This window comes from Rattus norvegicus, chromosome 8 (genome assembly GCF_021556685.1).
Source record: "Rattus norvegicus strain SHRSP/BbbUtx chromosome 8, alternate assembly SHRSP_T2T, whole genome shotgun sequence".
Lineage (NCBI taxonomy): Eukaryota > Metazoa > Chordata > Mammalia > Rodentia > Muridae > Rattus > Rattus norvegicus.
This window is the reverse complement of record NC_141541.1, coordinates 59,355,296-59,373,775: the sequence shown is the minus strand read 5'-3', so window position 1 is coordinate 59,373,775 and position 18,480 is coordinate 59,355,296. Positions and strand designations below refer to the sequence as shown.

The following is an 18,480-nucleotide window of genomic DNA, read 5'->3' as shown; positions in this document are numbered from 1 at the left end:
GGTTTTTCACATCAAGGGCAGCCAATGACTCCGTGATTCTGTTGAGGACCCGGGACACAGAACTTGCTTGACACGATGTCCTTGAGAACCCACCAAAGAGTGATGCTAGGGAGGCTGGAGTCTCGTGCTTGGTTCTCTTATTCACTGTCTGGTTAATTGTGGGCATGTAGCTGCTCCTATGGTCGGCATCTCCTTTAGTGAGCCTGAGACAATATCCGCTTTCTAAAATGGCAGTGTGTGAAGTAATCGGCCCCTTGGAGATGCTCGCAATCATAATTTCTAGTCGCCACCGAGTGTTTGTCCGTACCGCCGAGTGTTAACTGGATAGCTCAGATACCCAGTCTGTAAGTGAAATGTGTTTCAAGGTTTGCAGAAGAAGTCATATTTATTAGAAAGTGTTTGAGGTACTGTAGGCACCCTATAAAACGTGACATACATCCAATTTTACCTGATTCTGCAACCTATTTATCACATTAGTGCGCCCAATTCTCAACGCCCGTTTTTATTTCCTGTGGGAGGGAAGTATGCCCATCTAACAGGGGTATCCATTTAAAGGTAACGTGGGTTGACATCAGCATACCTTTACATTTATAACAAAGTTAGTGGAAAATCATGTGCCCTACAATGGATCTAAATTCAGATAAAAATATGATATTAGAAAGTTCAATATAATATCACTAGATTGACCGGCCTCCCACGCATGGACATGATAATTCTTAGAAACTAAATGTGTAAAGTGTTGCAAATCCCTTGGAGACACCGCCTACTCACAAATGGTTATAGTTATTACTATTGAAGCATCACTACTAATATCTTTAAGTTTAAGGAAATGCTTTAGAAACTTTGCAATTATTTTTAATGGATTTAACAGCTCAAAAGAAACATCATGCCACTGAGATAGATCTTTCTTCGTATATCCCAGTGTATTCCTCCAACTACGCTGGCACCTAAAAATATTGTAGGGTCATAAAAATGGCAATAAATGTATTCAAAGGAAACTCCTAATCTTATCACTTTACTACCTCGGTGACCTATTAGTTCAAATTAACTCATTTTCATGGAGGGGCTTTTGGGGCAGCTGTGAGGCTGCTATGCTAGCTACAGGAAGTTGCAGATCGGCAAATTTCATTCAAATATAAACCTCTAAATTTGGCTACCTGGTATTGCAGGATCCTGTTGTTTGCAGTATGCAAAATAAAAATTATATACCATCTTGCATGGTCAAAAGCTAGGGACTCTGAAATACTAAATCCGGTGTTATTGATAGGATAAAAAGTAACTGCGTGAATACAATGTATTGAACAAAGAATAAAGGGAGTGAGCGGCCCCTTCACATGGAGAAGGAAGGTTGACTGGCCCAAGCCAGTCTCCCCTAACCTATGAAATCTAAGAAAGGGATGGAGAAAAGTGAGGTCTAATCATTAAATCTGTCTGGTGAAATCCTCCCCAGTCACCCAGGGCCCCCTCTTCTTTGTTCTGTGAGGTGAATTAATGAGGCGTGTGTTAGCATTGGCTTTAATATTGATTAATACAAATAGTTCATGGCCATAGAGGGGACACACACTAATTTAATAAATCATTTACATGGTCTGTAACATGATTTTGGCACTCTGTCATAAGGGTTCATTGAAATTTGCTAAAAGACATCAAATTGCATACTTAAGATCTATGAATTGCAGAACATGTAAGTGATACCTGCCTAAATCTGGCCCCCATTAAGTGAAATGTCACTGGAAAAAATCAAGAAAAAAATATTACATACACACAGACACACACACACACACACACACACACACACACACACACACACACGCCCCTCAGACACTTCTGTGGACTTGTTGATGATTATATTATTTCTCTGAGTGTCCCTAACTCTCCTTTAAGCTGAATTTTCCTAAAATAGTGGTGTGTTTCTATTTATATTTTCAAATTAAATTTCTTGGAAGACTGCCTGGAGTGGTGGTGAAGAACTAGGCCCTGAAATCAGAGGTGCTCACTGAGTCTCACCCCTGCCACCACAACGCACCCTAGAAAGAAACTTACATCCTTCAATGCCTCATAGTGCATATAATGAGAAAAAAATGATACTTCCCTTCAGGGTGTTTTAAGACAAAAATCACAGAGAAGACTTTAAAATAGGATTTATAAAAACAAAATTATAAAACATTAATTTAAAAAAAGTCAATGTGGATCTGGGGAGATAATAGTTAAGTGCTTGCAATGAAAACCTGACCCCAGATTCTCAGCATCCAAAACAAAACAAAACAAAACAAAACAAAACACCATAGCTCACCTGTATAACTTCACAGCAAGGAGTGGGAGAAGACAACGACAGGAGAGTTGCTGGCCTACAGTTTAGCCAAGTTAGTGATCTCCAGGTCAATTAGAGACCTTGTTTCAAAAACTAAGGTAGAAAAGTAACTGAAGAAGACACCCAACATCAACCTGGGACCTCCACCCACACATACGCATATGTGCACACTCATGTGCATAAATGCATACACAAATAAATATTTTAAGATTAATATGTGAGTTAAGCAGCAAATTATAATTGAATAATTAATAAACCAATAAGACCTGAAGAAGTCTATACCAATCTCTAAAAAATATGAAGAAACGCAGAATTGTGGATGTAGGGAAAATGAGGAGGTTGTGTAATATATAGGATAAAAGAGAAAGATCCAAGATGTATCTGAATAGTCTCCAAGGATGTACTAGAGCAAAGTTTAAGGAGGCAATGGTTGGAAGTGGTCGTAACCTGCTGAAAGACATGAAACCCCAGAAAAACAAAGACACAAAGTGCATCCTGTACCAAGCAGAGTGAAGAGGGATGTGGTTTACTTCTTGACAATGTAAGCTGGATTGACAATCCTGGAAGGCAAAAAAGATACACACACACACACACACACACACACACACACACACACACACACACACATATATGCAACAGCAGACTTCTTAACCGGAATTATGGAAGCCAAAGACGGTGGTGAGCTTATGTTCTCAAAGTGCCAAGAAATTAAATATTCAAAAGTTCTGGTTGTAAAGCCAGAAACATAATCTTCCAAGAGCAAGGTCAAAAGAAATTATTTTTTAAAATAAAACCTGAAGTAAATTACTTCAAAAATACACACATTTAAGGAATTTTATAGAAAGTTGCTTTTAAAAGATGAAGCTAATATAGAAAGTCTGGACAAATACTAACCAGAGGAAAGGTAAGCATAGAAGTAAACACAGCAGAGATGGGCTTAATACAATGGTAGTGTCTAAATTGTAGTTGCTCGAGTTAAGGAATAAAAGTGACCATAGCAAAATGGTAGTGAGAATTAATGTTCTTGGGTTCTTGTCTTTCAGTAGGTTTTAGACATTGTTTGCAGGTCTTGTTAAGTCTGCACGGTAAAATTTTACAGATGACCATAAAGAATGGCAATAGTGTATAATTCCCACAGTGCAGACAAGATAAAATTAGATAGAAGGAAAGAATGCAGGAGGCTTCTTTTTGTCAAAGTATAAATAAAATTAACTAGAGTCCTAACTGGTAGAGCCTCTCATATTAAAATTGGGTTTGGGCAGGAATAGCACTGGTATTTCCATGGTAATAAGGCTATTCAGAGAGAGGAAAGGAGCGGCATGTTCAGGATTGGTAGTGGCGGACGGGAAAGGTGGGGGAACTTTTAGAGCAGAATTGTAGAAGCCAGATGAATCTTCATCAGCCACAGTGAGCAGCCTGCCTGCCTGCAGCCCAGTGTGGTGCAGAGACTGGCAGGCTGGTGCTGAGGAGAGAAACCGATGATGTCCGGGACTTACAAATATCAGAAAGACCCAGGCATCCAACTGAGCTTTGATTCATAACTTTATCCTGGACCCGGCTTGGCCAGAGCAAGATAAGGAAGGAGAAATAGGGAAGTGGAGGCAACATCAGACTCTACCAGAGAAGTACCGAGAACAGCTACCAATGCCACCACAAGGACAAGGAGGCTGAGACCGAAGTCAGAAGGTATCAGAGGTCTGCAAGAGAATCAATCCTTCTAGAGGAGACCCTGATGGACAACCAGAAACAGGGAGGGTATGCTGAACAGCAGGGCTCCTGGCTGCATGGGAACTTGTACCAAATCCAGCTCATCTATGATTTGGTCAAACAGATCCTGATCTGCATCTCTCTGGCCACTGAGTATCTAAGAGTTCCTGTCTGTCACTTAACTTAGTCAAGAGTATCAGTACTCATCAGTACTCCCAGCTGGAGGGACGGGACAGCACAGGACTGAGTTCAAGACCAGCTTGGACCACATAGTGAAACCTTGTCTCAAAAGCGAAATTGTCTTATACGCATCCCTTCAACTCATAGATTCACAGTTTGGGTTGCTCCCTGCCAACAGCAGTTTTAAGGTATTCAGTGGAGAATCTCATCGATGAATAATTCATGTTTTACATTGTAGCCATTCTGAGGAGCAGTTACCTGCTGTTCTACCAGGTACCACCCCGAGATGAGATGGATTTTACCTTTGTCCAGTGGATCTGCACCATAAATGCTGTCTGTGCTCCAGTCTCTGGAAGCCTTCTTCTTGGGATGGGAATCTAACTCAGTGGTGCAGCTCTTGTCTGCAACACTCAGGCAATGTGTTCAGTCCCCACCCAACACAGCAAAAGGAGGCAGACTTCTCAGTTATGAGGCTAACTCTGACAGGATCTCAGCGCTTAATATTGAGTCACCCTGGTTCCACTAATAATTACTCCAAAGAAGAAGTGATGTGGGCAATTTTATTACAGGATGCTATATTAATTTTGTTTTATATTGTTAACTACCGCTTACCATACCTGACTTATAAGCTAAACTTGATCAACATGTGGAAGTAGGAATAACACAGTGTATGTATGCCTCAGTGATAGGAGGGGACTGCTATAATATGCTGGCTGTTTATGCCAAGTGCTATTTTAAGCACTTCATGGCTATGTTCTAACCAGAGTTCAAAATAAGGAGGCAGACCTGGGATTCAAACACAGACATGTTGGTTCTACAGTATTCATTCTTAAACAAATGCTGCCACTGAGTGGGGGATCGCATGATGATATTTTACCTGGAAGACAGAATTCAAAGTCAGAGCTATGGACAGAATGATTGAGACCTCAAGATTTCCAGGATGAAGCCTAACCTCCAGCATGGCTGTCTTCAGGGGTGGAGACTTGGAGGTAATTAATATACCAGATACGTGACCTCTGTGTATCACTTGAAGTCACAACGAGAAGACTGCAAACGAAAAAGGGACCCAAACAAGAACGAAACCATGACCTCGGAGTCCCAGTTCCCGGAAGTGTGGAATAAAGGCTAAGCCCCCAGACTGCAGTATTTATTATCGTAGATAGAGTGACTAGAGAGACAGTTAGCAGGGGTGCTTTTCAGAAAATGGCTCAGTCCGTAAAACACTTACCACAAACATGAGGACCTGAGCTCAGTACCCAGAATTACATACAAACCTGGGCATAATGGCACACACTTGGCATCCAAAGCCAGGAAGGCAGAAACAAGAATATGCCCAGGGCTTGCTGGCCAACTGGCCTCACTTAGTCACCGATCTCCAAGGCTCCCAATGACATCTTGTCTCATAAATCAACGTGGACAAGATTGACCTCTTCTGGTCTTTAAACACCCCCCCCACACACACACAAAACATATACACGTATGTGCACACACATACATACATAAACATATACACATGTGTGCACACACATAAACATTTGGAAAATAATGGATTATCTTCAAATATTCGAAAAACTATGTAGAATTAGTTAAACCTATTCTGAACAGGAAAAAGCTGATTAGAAAAGACAGCAGACCCCTTTCTGCTGAGATTAAAGAGTCAGAGGTCTCCGGACAAGAGAAAAGGAGAGGAGGCAGCCGGAGCACTGAGTTCTCTGTTGTTGGACATTGGGTGTGTGGCATTGGAAACATGCAAGGTGATTGCCTGAGAGTCTCTCCAGCTCTCAGAGTCTGCAGGACCTGGAGGGTTTAGGCTAAGAGCTCAGCCTGAGGTCTTAAGGATGCTCGACCTCCTTGGAAGGTATTTTCACCATGGACTCTATTGGGGGCCATTTTGGACCTAGCATTTGCTCTTGTAATATTTGTCTTTTGTATCTTATGTGTGACTCTGTGTGTGCCGTTGTATAATGTGTGATGTGTGCACATGTGTATGTGTGCAGGTAGAGGTCTCAGGTCACCGTTGAATGTCTTTCCTCAATTGCTCTCCCACTAACCCTGAAGCTCATGAATTCAGCTTGAATAGCTGGCCAGCGAGCTTCAGGGATACACCCATCTGTAATGCCCACCCCTAAGGTGAGGGCATGCTGCCTACCCAGGTTTTTACATGGCTTCTGGAAACCCAGACTCACACCCTGGTGCTTGCACGGCTGACTTGCCTGCCCCCATTTGCAGTATTCGAAGGCTCCACACATCTAGAGGCCTTCATTCTGCTGTCTGTACCACATCACCCGTCCTGGGTGTGCTTCCCCAACACCCACATCCGACATCTTGCCCAACCATACATTCCTTACTTTTCTGTATCATTAGTCTCTCACAGCAGCTATAGGCACAGACAAGTACAAAAGAGATCGCTGAAACCAGGACAAACACTGGTTCTGGAAATATGAGCAGGCCCTGGTCCCTTGGAGCTGCAGGAACAGAATCCCTTTCTCGTCCTCCTTTCTGCTGGTGATCACCAGGGTACCTTGATCTCCAATCATGAAGTTAATGTATCCATGTTTTTCTTGTCTCTATATGACCCCTACCGTGTCTGTATCATTGAGCGTTCTCTTCTTTAAAAAATAAAAATCATTTTATATTTCGTTGATAGATTTTTTTTTGCCTGCATGCAGTACCCACAGAGGCCAGAAGAGGGTATCAGAGGCCTAGGGACTGGAGTTACAGAGGTTGGGAACCACGGTGTGGGTGCTGGGAATTGAACCTGTTCAGGAAAAGCAGCCAATGCACTTAACCCCTAAGCCATCTCTCCAGTTCCTCTTCTCTTCTTACAGGGACATCAGTCATCTGGGATTGGGGGCACATCCTAATTCAGAATGACCACATCTTAAGTAATTACACCTTGAAAGATCCTATTTCTAAATAGGATTGTAGTCACAGTTACTAGGAATTAAGATAAGGCTTCGGTGTTGGGGCTCAGTAGTAAAGGGACTCACCTCCAAGCCTGAGGGACTAAATTCAACACCTGGAAGGTGGAAGAACACACCTGACTCCTGCAAGATGTCCTCTGACCTCCACTTGTGCACCCTCCCACGATGTATGCACACACATACGCACTTATGCACAAATACATATATATACACATACACACATATATACAAATGTACACATATGCACAAACACATATATACACACATACACATATATAAACACATACATATGCACATACACATACATATACACATCATACATATGTACAAACACATATATACACCCAAACATACACACACATTCACACCCAAAAACAAAAGGAAGGGAGGGACAGAAGGAAAGAGGGAGGGAAGAAGGATAGTTTGAAAACTATGTTCCTGATTTAAAAATTAAGTTCAAGCTTGTAACTAAGGATGAAAACACCTGTTTCTGTTTGCCTTCCAGGGCAGCGTCAGCTCCTCTCAACCTCCGTTCGTCCAGATGCCAGGTGAGACTTTTAACTCAACAAGCAATTTACTCCCTTTTAAGCAGCAACTGAGCCATTTGTGCTTTGTTTTCTGGTGTGGGGAAGCACCAAGCCCAGGGCTGTGCACATGCTGTGCACCTCCGTCCCAGCCCAAAGCCTCCAATGTTTTGTTAACACATCACATTCTCACTTTTGCTTCTTTGAGGAAAAAAAGAACTGGTCGGTGAAGATAGATCTCATTGAATCATCCTGAACTTAGTTGGTTAGGACTTGCAAAGTGGACCTTTTGATTTCCTGCCTGAAAGAAACTTCTAGGCAAAAGCAACAGTAACCAGGCTCTGGGCCTAATGTTGAAACATCTAAAGCTCTGGCATCATGGCTGGATACCACCTCGGGTTCTCAACCTGTGGGTCACGATATCAGATATTCTGCATATCAGATCGCAATTCATACAGTAGCAAAAATACAGCTATGAAGTAGCAATGATAATAATTTTATGTTGGGGGTCACAACAACATGAGGAACTTATTAAAGGGTTCACAGCATCAGGAAGGTTGAAACTACTGTAATAGATAAAAGGAGAAGGGAGCATGAGAGGTCAGAGCTACATTTATTAAGTTTCTCCTACACATCACACAGTGAAGTCTGGGTATTGTATTTGTGTCACTTTGGTGTGTCTGGATTCCGCAGTCCTGTGAGGATGGGAAAGGAATTCTCTTACTAGTCATAAGCATCCTTGTGCACACATGCCCAACCCCACCACACAGTATCCCTTTCCAGACCTCAAACTCCAAAATGATTTAACACTTCCCAAGATGCACGGGAAAAGATGTTCTGAAGCATCCCAGACAGTCGATGTAAATGTCTCTGCTGTATTTTCCCCTCACGTTTACTCCATTCAAATTTGGTTGCATCTGCTCTTTTGTACTAAGAGGGGTTTCTGCAGGTTCTCCAACCTTCTAGAATTTTCCTCTCCTTTTTAAGGAGAAATGGATACACTTGGGAAAGCAGAGGGCTTTTCTTCGCGATTGGTTTTCATTTTGAAATTAGAAATAGAAAGGCACCACCCTGGAAGCGCCTTCTACCTCTTCACCGCCCTCACCAATCTGTGGGATATAACTTCGTGGCATGAACTTTTATTCGCCCAGATTTCTCTCCCAGGAAAGTGTGTTTAAAATTAAAACTGTCACCACAGAATCCATCACTGAGGGAAGCCAGAGCGGGAACTTGAAGCAGAAAGCAGAGACGAATTTTACTCGCTGACTGGCTCACCGGCTTCCAGGCCAGTTGGAAATTGGTGGATTTAAAACAAAAGTGTAGTGAGCCAAAAGCGTGCTTGAAGGCTTTGGTGGGGGACTTGAGCGGCTCCGCAAATAAATGCATTTGCATGGCATGTTGAATGCAGCATTCCCCTCCCGGGTCTACAGACCAGGAAGTGCATGAGACATGATCTACCACCACCGAGCTCTTAGACCTCCTGGGAAGATAGCAATAGCAAGTCACAGAGTAAAGAGCAAAACATAAAATACTACCTTAGGTGGGGAACTTGGTTTCTCTTCTGGGTGGGGTGGGTAAGGACAAAGCTCAATGGGACTCTGTTGTTGGAGGAAGGGAAGAGAGGGGCGGGCAACTTCTCCACATCTCGGCCCTTTAAGAAAGAAATTTAAGGTGTATAAAGGTCTGAGGATATGGGAGCTTAAGTGAGTTGTGAGGGTCTGAGAAGGCAATTTAAGATAAGCAAGTGCAAGTTATAAAAAGGTCCAAGATGGAATATATAAAAATGATAAATTATAGGGACCTGGAGTCGGCGCCCCAAACGGATTCTCGACAACCATCCATTTCCTGCCACAGACGACTACAGGGTCAGAGAGTGTCAAGTGTAGCAACCATTTCATTAGTCTTTTCTTATTTAAAACTCTCGCCAGTTTCAACCTTTCTCTCTGTTCCTCCTAACAAAACTCTGCCAAGCTTTCTCTTCAGAAACCTGCTATACGTCCTGGAGAGGCGAATGAGGGAATCCAGTCTGACCACAAGGGGGCAGCAAATAACACTAGACCCATCAAAGCCAGCCATGTCAGAGGGTTTTGTTGTTTTTCCTCTGTAATCATATTGGCTCGGGGCAAGCCATCTCTTGATGCAGGCTGGGCATGAGACATGGTGGTGAAGACTGGTGTGCAGAAAAATCAAAAGACAACACACCTGTCCCTGGCCTGAAGTGAGTGACGTGTGTATCATCTTACCCAGAGAGATATTACTGGATGGAAAAAAATCCCAGAAGCAGCCTCTTGGCTGTCTGTGATGGATGCGGTCATGTATATTATGGGATGTAGTTCAGAAGCTGTGAAAAGATGTTTATAGTCCCATCAAAAGGCGTAGATTCCAAATAGTCCAGTTTGATTCAGTTGCTGCCACAAATATCGTGACCAAAACCCCCTTTAAGAAGGAAAGGGCTTATTTCAGCTTCCAGATTGCTGTCCATCATCGAGGGAAGTCAAGGGCAGGAAAGGAGCAGAAAGCAAAGGTGAATGTTAGATGCTGACTCACTCACAGGCTTACGCTTAGCTAGCTTTCTTATACAGCCCAGGTAATAGTGCCTCCTGCAGTGGGCACACCCAACATCACCTAGTAATCAAGGCAGTCTCTTACATCCATACCCACAGACTGACCTGAAAAGGACACTCATTTGAGACTCTCTTAGCAATTGGCTCTTGACTATGTCAAGTTGACAGTTGACGCTGGGCAAAATACCATACCAAGGGATTCTCTAACAACTCTCTGTGCCTCTTCTTAGAAGTATCTGGACCTGAAAGATACATGATGAATCACTTTCTAGGTGAAGTTATTCTACATCTAACATGAATCTGTCTCTAAAGCCAGAGTGAACTTGCAACAGTGAAACAGGAATACCGCATACCATAGAAGACATGTAGGTTTCTCCATTAACGATGGTGTCAGGCGCGTGTGGGTACCATCATTTCATATGATACCAGATGCAGAACCGCAGTGCTCTGAGCTTCCTACTTGAAACCTTGGCCCATTTCTCTTTCATTTGGCTACAGGATCACCAGTGATGTCAGGTTACTACGGGGTCAGGAGGTCTTTCCTGTCTGACTCCGACTTCCATAGCGGCAAACAGTTCTCAAATGACCTCTACATGTCCAGCGTGACCAAGCCCTTTGCCTGTGAGTCCTCAGCTGGACAGAGTCACACAGGCCTGCTGGAGTCCTACCTGGCAGAGCCCTACGGGGACTACCGCCCACCGGCGCTGACGCCCACGCCGGGTTCCCTGTTCAGCACTTCGGCTCTGCCACCACTCTTGCCACCTCCGTTCCCCAGCGACCCAACTCATTTCGTCTTTGTGAGTATGGTTATTTCATGTGCAGGGAGGAAGGGGAGGTCCCAGGTCCTGTGGCCCAGCATTCATGCATGGTAACCAAGATGAGGCCAGATGGACTCACCTGGGAATTCCTGAGGCTGCTCTGCTCACACCTGGAGGTGCTGGATCAGGCTGGCTTTGCTGGGGCACTTCTGAGGAAGTCCTGTTCAAGGATCGCATCAACCAAGACAACCAGAAGTTTAGGGTTTTGATGCAGGGGCCTGTAAGAGAGAATTTACATTCATTTTGTTACTATTGTGTTTGCTAAATGTTTCCCCAAGCTGTCCAGGCAAGACTTCTTCAGGCCTCTGAGCCCTAAGGAGCAAAGGTTGAAGTCATTTCTAGATAGGATTAGATAAGCTCCCCAAAGAGATTGACCCAGCTTCCTCTTCCACTTCCTCACCAGTCCCTCAGCTCTAGCTTCCTCACAACATGCCCTCCTACCCTTTTCTCTCTCTCTTGATCCCTCTGAAGTTCAGAAAGATCTAAAAGCTTCTAATAGTCCTTTTATAGAAAACTGCAAAGCCTTCTGCCACAATAGAATGAATGGCTGAAGGTGGAATTTTAGACCAAAAGGGTGGGCCCGGGAATTAACCTTCTTCTGTGGCAAGGACTTTCACAGACTTTTGTTCATGTATGGCTTGCAGCAACTCAAGAAATCTGTGTCCCATTCCACAGATGAGCAGCTCAGTGTCGGGAGGGGTAGATGGTACTGTGAATGAACCCAGTCCACCCCAAGAAAAGCACCACTGAGCAAGTAGGGAGCCCCAAGCCCAGGTCATTCTAGAGCCTGTGTCACTGGAGGGTTACTACGCCTCCAAACCAGAAACAAGTGCTGCCTTCCCTTGCTTCCGTGAAGAGGAATGTAGGGCTCAGACTAACACCCTCAGGTAGAAATTAACTCAGACTTTCCTGGCTTAGGGTCAAACACCGGCGGGGAAAGCTGCCTGCGATGCAGGCTTCAGCAGCAGCGGAAGCATGCAGGGCTTCTCCGGATGCCTCGGTCCGGTGGCATCTCTGTATCCTCAGAGCATCGACTAAAGGATAATTCCTATGCTTTTGCCATTTTCCTTAGAGAGACTCCTGGGAACAGACGGTACCAGATGGTCCCAGCCAGCCAGACCCTATGCCTGCCGATGCCCTGCAGACCTTGCCACCCAGCACCAGTTGTCTCTCCCAACTGGAGTCAGGAAGCAGCACCCAGCACAGGAACATGGGGTGGGGGGCGTCCCTTGCTGGGGCTCAGCCCTACTCGCTGCATGCCCTGGAAGACCTGCACCACACACCGGGGTACCCCACCCCACCTCCTTACCCCTTCACTTCTTTCATGACAGTGTCAAATGACCTCCCACCCAAGGTGGGGCCCCTCTCCCCAGAGGAAGGGTCAGATGTCTCTTCCCTTCATGATCCTTCACCTTGGACAAAAGAAGATGGCAGTATGGCCTGGGGCTCTTATGAATGCCGGAGAGCTTACTGAGGAGCAGGCCAGAGGACTTCTGCATCCTTATAGAAGCTGGACCCTGTGTCCACAGATTCTTCTAGGCGTGCTAGTTCATTCCGAACTGGATTTTAGTTTACAGCACGATTCTGTCAGTGTCCTGACATCTCTGCTCTTATCCAATGTAAAAAACCCCTACAAAACACTACAATGTCAATCAAATATTTTGTGGGTCGCATCCTAATGAGACGCCCTCTACAAGGAGGCCACTTTAGAACTTTGGTTACCCATTTCATTCTAAAATTTCTGTTACCTTTAAAGCATTGTTTTTTTGGCACTGGTTATTTTTCTTATATTGCATTAAAAAAACTTTATGTAGATCATAAAACAATGATTTTCCTGTCTAATTTTTAATTTGTTATAAACTATGTGTATTTAGCAAAAGAGAGAGGAAATGGTATATGCAGTTTGGAGCAGGTAAAACAAAACTCACTTTATATAGCATGTGACTTTAAAGTGTACAGTATTATACACATTTCCCTTATTACAAGGACTTGTAAAGGCCCAGTAAAAAAAAATATATAGCACCAGATATAAGAGCTTTATGGTCGATAAAATAGTATGAGGTCAGGAGATTGGCTCTGTAAAGGTAAAGTTTTACCCAGGATGTCCAAATGTTATTTCAGAATCCCCCCCCCACCCCATAAAAGGTTGATCAATGATAACTTCAGATAAACTGGGCAGTATCTGACGAATGGAGTACATTGCAGTTACCAGAGTGTCTGAAGGCAATGGGCATTCAATGATCATAGAAAAACAACTCATGTATTTCAAAGAAAGTGTAGAAGGTAAGACTGGGTTGTTGCAGGCAGCAAACAGGACACCAAGAGGCAAAGGTACATTGAGAAAGCACATATTGCCAGGCAAGGGTCATCTCAATTTTTCAGCTATGCAAAGAAAGACCTCTGTGGCTTATCGGGAAAAGATGTATAGCATTTACCATATACAAAAAAAAAAAAAAAACTGATGTCAGGAACATGAATCTGCTTCTAATAAGTCTGGGCAGTCTGGATTTCTTTGCTGAGCGGAGTAATGGCCACTGGGTAGTGTGGTTACCTACAGGTCACACCCGTCATAAATGACCTGTACACACCTTGACATTGGGGGTGCATACACCAAGGACCGTAGGTGACACAACCTCCTATCACAACTCTTTCATTTTTTTCCTTCTCATACCTTTCAGACCCTTCTGGTCCCTCCTGTCTTCTAGAAGCCAAGACTCCTGTTTTCTACCAAGGTTTCTAAAGTTCCAGTTTGGCCCAGTTCTCCAAGAGAGTCTGTTGTAAAAATATAAAAATGAAAAAGTATAGTTATCTTTTACCCCGCTAGGTCCGCACCGCAGTGCCCCAAGGTATCTCGATATCTTGGCAGAAACACATCCCAACTCCTCGGCGGCCCAGTGTCTCTTGCCGCCGCACACTTTCCTACACTCAAACCCTCACATAAAAGAACACACAACACAATAACCTTTGACCCAACTGATAAGATATAATTGTCCACTTAAACATACAAAGCCCGGTACCATCCATCCCTTGAGAACATTAATAACAACCTGTAAATACACAGAGCAGAATCTTAACATCATCTGCCATGGCTTCTCCCCTCTCTCCTCACCTCTCTTCTTCCCATCCTAGTTTCCTCCTCTTCCTTCAAACTTCTCTCCTGCCCATCCTTCCTTCTGCAAAGACAGGCCTCCTTCTATGCTGTACCTGCCCCTCACATGTACTTTACAAATTCAGTGGGGAGAAGGTTCTGGTGAAGACACTTGAGTCCTGAGTACTTGACTAGGCAGCTGTCCTTGGGGCAGTGGAATTAGCATCAAAATACAGATAACTTCAGGGCCAACCACAACAAGAGTCCCCAAAATGTCCTCTGTTGTTGTCTTATTCTTTACCTCAGTTAGGAAGTCAGGGTGTGCGAATTCTAATCCCGGTAGGAATTCATACTTAGCCGCAGTTAGCGGACATGTCTTCCTCTGATGGAGTTTTCGGTCTCAGCAAACCACCCCTAGCTTAGGACTAGGAACAGAAATGCTGAAGTTAAAGCCTCCCCCTTCCTTGTGCTCAAAGCTTCCTCCCTGGAGAGTGCCCATGTAGCAGCAAAGAAAAGAGGAGTTTCGCATATAGCCACCTCTCACTGGTGACTTCCTTTCTCTCAACAGCAGATTTTCGGCAGCTGTAGATATGCACACGTGCATACGTGCACACGGACACACGGACACACACACACACACACACACACTTACGGACATATGTATGTATATATGTATGTATATAAAATGATTATATACATCTGTGGGGGTACAACATGAACTTCAATATGCATGTTCTAATTTACTTTCTGTTGCTGTGATAAACATCGTGGCCAAAAGCAGCTTGGGAAGGCCTTACAAAACTCCAGCTTAGTCTATTAGGACGGAAAGTCAGGGCAGTCACCTGGAAGCAAGAGAAACACTGCTTCCTGGCCTGCTCCCCATGGCTCCCTCAGCGTTTGTTTTTACAACTCAGAACCTCCTGTCAGGGTTGGCACCACCCGCAGTGGACTGCGCCCTCGAACATCAATCCTTTACTAAGAAAATGCCCCCCCACAGACTTGCCCACAAGCCAATCTGAAGAGGTCATTTTCTTGGCTGAGGTGCCTTCTTCCAGATGACTCTAGTCTGTGTTAGGCTGACAGAAAACTAACATAATAGTTACACATTATACAAACATTATCCAGTGATCGAGTCATGGGAATTATACTCATGGCTTCAAAACATTTATCCTGTCTTGGCAGTAGAATATTAAAATCCTTTCTTCAATTATTATAATACCAATAAGGAGGATCATCTCTTCTAGGTTTTTTGAAATATTAACTGTTATCATTGATGTAGTCACTCTACTGTGCAGTCATATGCCAAAACTTGCTTATCCTAACTGTAAGTTTGTACCCAAAGATCAACTTCTTTGCTAGCTCCCTCTCCTTCCCCACCTTAGTCTCTGTTAATACAATGTATAGACCTCTATACATCTATACAATGTCTATGGATGAGATCGTACAACACTTATCTTTGGGCACCTCAAACATTATTTCATTTAATGTGTGCCCCTGGGGTTCCTCTATATTGTCACAAATCACAGGAGTGAGGATTGAAAGGGGGGCATCTTTATCTGTTTATCCACTGGTGAACACTTGGTCAATTTGAGTGCTGGCGGCTAGCAGAGACCTCTCAAAACAACAGGCTCATGACAGTCCTGATGTACACTACACTGAGTATGCCACAGAAGGAAAGGTCAACCTAAGCTCCACTCTACTTAGTGTGTGCTCACCTGGGAAAAATGGCATCACCCAATGCAGCGGAGGAGAGCTGTTCTTTCTGAAATCTTCTGTCACTTAAGATCTCTGTTCTGGTTCCCAGGAGTTCTGAAACACCCTTCTGTCATCCAGCTGATCCTCAGACTTGAGCATCAGGTCCTGACACTGGAAGGAAGAAACCTGGGCCCTCTGTGGATTAGGGATCTTCACGAGGGCCTGAGAGTCAGTTTTCTAGATTGGTTGTGTAAATGTTTTAATAGCAACGGGTACGTAGCACCCACCAGGGACGGTTACTAAGTAGTGATGGTATAATGTAGATCCTGTAAATTAAGATTCTAACATTTGCTTGGCTCTTATGTTCAGTATTCGTCATCTTGGCTTGCTCTGCATTTATCTACTCAAACATTTTGTTCATTTATCTTGTAAGACTCTGAAGAGACATTGGTTCTCAAACAAATAGAGCCTGTCTACCAGGCCTAGGAACGCAGAGAGAAACAGAGCACACCAAGGTGCCTCCATTCTTCTTAAATTGTCTAACTTGGTTCATATTGTCCACAAGGTTAAGCTATGACAAGGAAGACACATACAGCCCGTTCTCCATCTACTGCCATTATGGCTGTCTGGCCTATGGTAGGGGGAGGGAATAAGAATGAGGCTAATAAATTCCAAGTGGTGGATGATTTTAAGGGCTGTGTTTACCTTGACAATGTCACTTTCATATATTCTAATTTGGTCCTCTTGATTGTTCTAGAAATGTCTTATTAAAAATTGGAAATAAACTACCAAGTTATGTCAGGGAAACTAAACACTATTTCCTATTCAACATGTGGATATCAACCACACCTAGTATAGTTGCACAATACTAGAATGTGGGAAAAAATGCATTCTTCTCTCTCCTCTCCTTCTTCCCCCTCACCCCGCCCCCAACCCCCACCTTGATGCCTTCTGACTCATATCTTCCCATGGAAGAACCAAAGTAAACTATGAGGCTCTGCTCACAATGCCATCTCTTTTAGGATGCCAGGGCTCAGGGCATGTTTACGGTTCAAATTGGGTGAAAATGGCGATGCCAAGTTCAACCTACTTAAGAAAATACCAAAGTCAAAGGTGAAATTTAAGGACCAGCAGTCAGGCTTAGTAGGTGAAACCTGCTGTCCTGAGTCCTTATCCCCAATTCCCGGATGGTAAGAAGGGGAGAAGTGACTTCCACGAGTGTACTGTGACGTACACACACCCCTTATGCCCACACCCCATGCACAAATAAATAAACTCATGCAATAAAAATTAAGTGAAATATAAAATTGGCCCGTGCAAAGCCTGCCTCTAGAGAATCACCCGGTGAATCACTGGAAACACATAGCATGTTGTTGAAGTGTTTGTGATTCTCTTACGGTGTAATTCAAACCCCCAAAGAATGAGAGGAGGAAACCACATCTTTACTTTGTTTATTTAATACTTTTAAATGATCATTATGACTTTCCACGGCTGAGTTAATTAAACAATAGCAAGGTACTATTAAAGTGTCCCAAGAGTAAGTCCCCAAAGAGGACAGAAGTGCTAACCTCAGGTGCTTGCTTAGAGAGGAGTGCACACAAAAGTACCTGAAGAGCTACCTTTTCGATATGCAAATTTAAAAATATAGCCAGGAATAAAGTCACTTCTATTTAAAGTACCAAAATAATAACTGATCCCAAGGATTAAGTCACCCTAGACTCTAATGGCATCATAGTGACTTGCCAAAATTAACTTTAAAGTCAACAGCTGGGTCCTGTCTAAAGTGCCTTCTCTATTCAAGTTACTGTCTACTGTTTGTCTTAGACAACATGTTCACTGATCATTGACTCTAGAAAGATCAGCTGCCTACACTCTAGATCGATGGTTCTCAACCTGTGGGTCAAGACTCCCTAGGATCGGGCTGGAGAGATAGCTCAGCGGTTAAGAGCAATGACTGCTCTTCCTAGACGTCCTGAGTTCAAATCCCAGCAACCACATGGTGGCTCAAAACCATCGGTAATGGGATCTGATGCCCTCTTCTGGTGTGTCTGAAGATGGCTACAGTGTACTCATAAATAAAGTAAATAAATAAATGGAGTGCACTGTTAAAAAAAAAAACAAAAAACAAAAAAAAAAGACTCCCTAGGATCACCTAACAGATACTCTGCATGTCAGATATTTATATCATGATTCATAACAGTAGCAAAAATAGTTACAAAGTAGCAACGAAAATAATTTTATTGTTGAGGAGAACATGAGGAACTGTATTAAAGGGTTGAATTATTAAGGTTGAGAAAGCTGCTGTAGACAAAGAGTGATGATTTAGTTAAAGATCAGGGGGGTGGGGAGTCATGAATGACTCACCTGGCTTGGGGCCGGCAGATTCTCAGTGAACCTCCATCGGATTGAATTAAAGCTACCACAAAAATGAGCAGCTATTTAGCCTCTGGCTGTGGATATCAGGCCTCTAAAACAAGTTGACTATGGATGAATATTGAAAATTTACAGGCACATTCTTAAGATAGATGATTAAGTATTTTAAAGCATCTTTAAGAATAAAAATCGATGTTGAACTTCTGAGTAGTACAAAGAATACTGGTGTATCTTTTACTAACCATGTATACTTTGACGTATTTCTAAGAACACATAACAAATTAGTTATTTGGGGC

General features: G+C 43.4%; 1 protein-coding gene and 1 long non-coding RNA gene across 10 annotated transcripts in view; one reads left to right on the top strand and one right to left on the bottom strand.

Moving 5' to 3' along the window:
• Positions 1-12,847, top strand: part of Pou2af2 (POU class 2 homeobox associating factor 2) — a 40,859-nt gene extending 28,012 nt beyond the window's left edge. Inside the window, exons 3-5 of one of the 2 annotated variants that reach the window (XM_087563354.1) lie at positions 7,628-7,670; positions 10,709-11,007; positions 12,101-12,847. In XM_087563354.1, coding sequence (XP_087419480.1) covers positions 7,628-7,670; positions 10,709-11,007; positions 12,101-12,502 — 744 coding nt within the window. In that variant the 3' untranslated portion in view covers positions 12,503-12,847. The remainder of the gene's footprint in view (positions 1-7,627; positions 7,671-10,708; positions 11,008-12,100) is intronic. The other variant, NM_001433385.1, reaches the window with a different exon arrangement.
• LOC103693092 (uncharacterized) lies at positions 8,241-18,300 on the bottom strand. 8 transcript variants are annotated; one of them, XR_015627651.1, is made up of 9 exons: positions 18,176-18,300; positions 15,832-16,021; positions 14,418-14,541; positions 13,700-13,800; positions 11,108-11,246; positions 10,316-10,452; positions 9,890-10,120; positions 9,182-9,297; positions 8,241-8,341 (listed from the first exon to the last, which is right to left on the bottom strand). It is a non-coding gene; the product is annotated as an uncharacterized LOC103693092 (long non-coding RNA). The 8 variants fall into 8 exon arrangements; XR_015627652.1 differs by lacking the exon at positions 18,176-18,300 and adding an exon at positions 10,564-10,702 and having other exon boundaries at positions 15,832-16,458; XR_015627657.1 differs by lacking the exon at positions 18,176-18,300 and adding an exon at positions 10,564-10,702 and having other exon boundaries at positions 9,890-9,987; positions 15,832-15,982.
• Between the last annotated feature and the right edge of the window lie 180 nt (positions 18,301-18,480).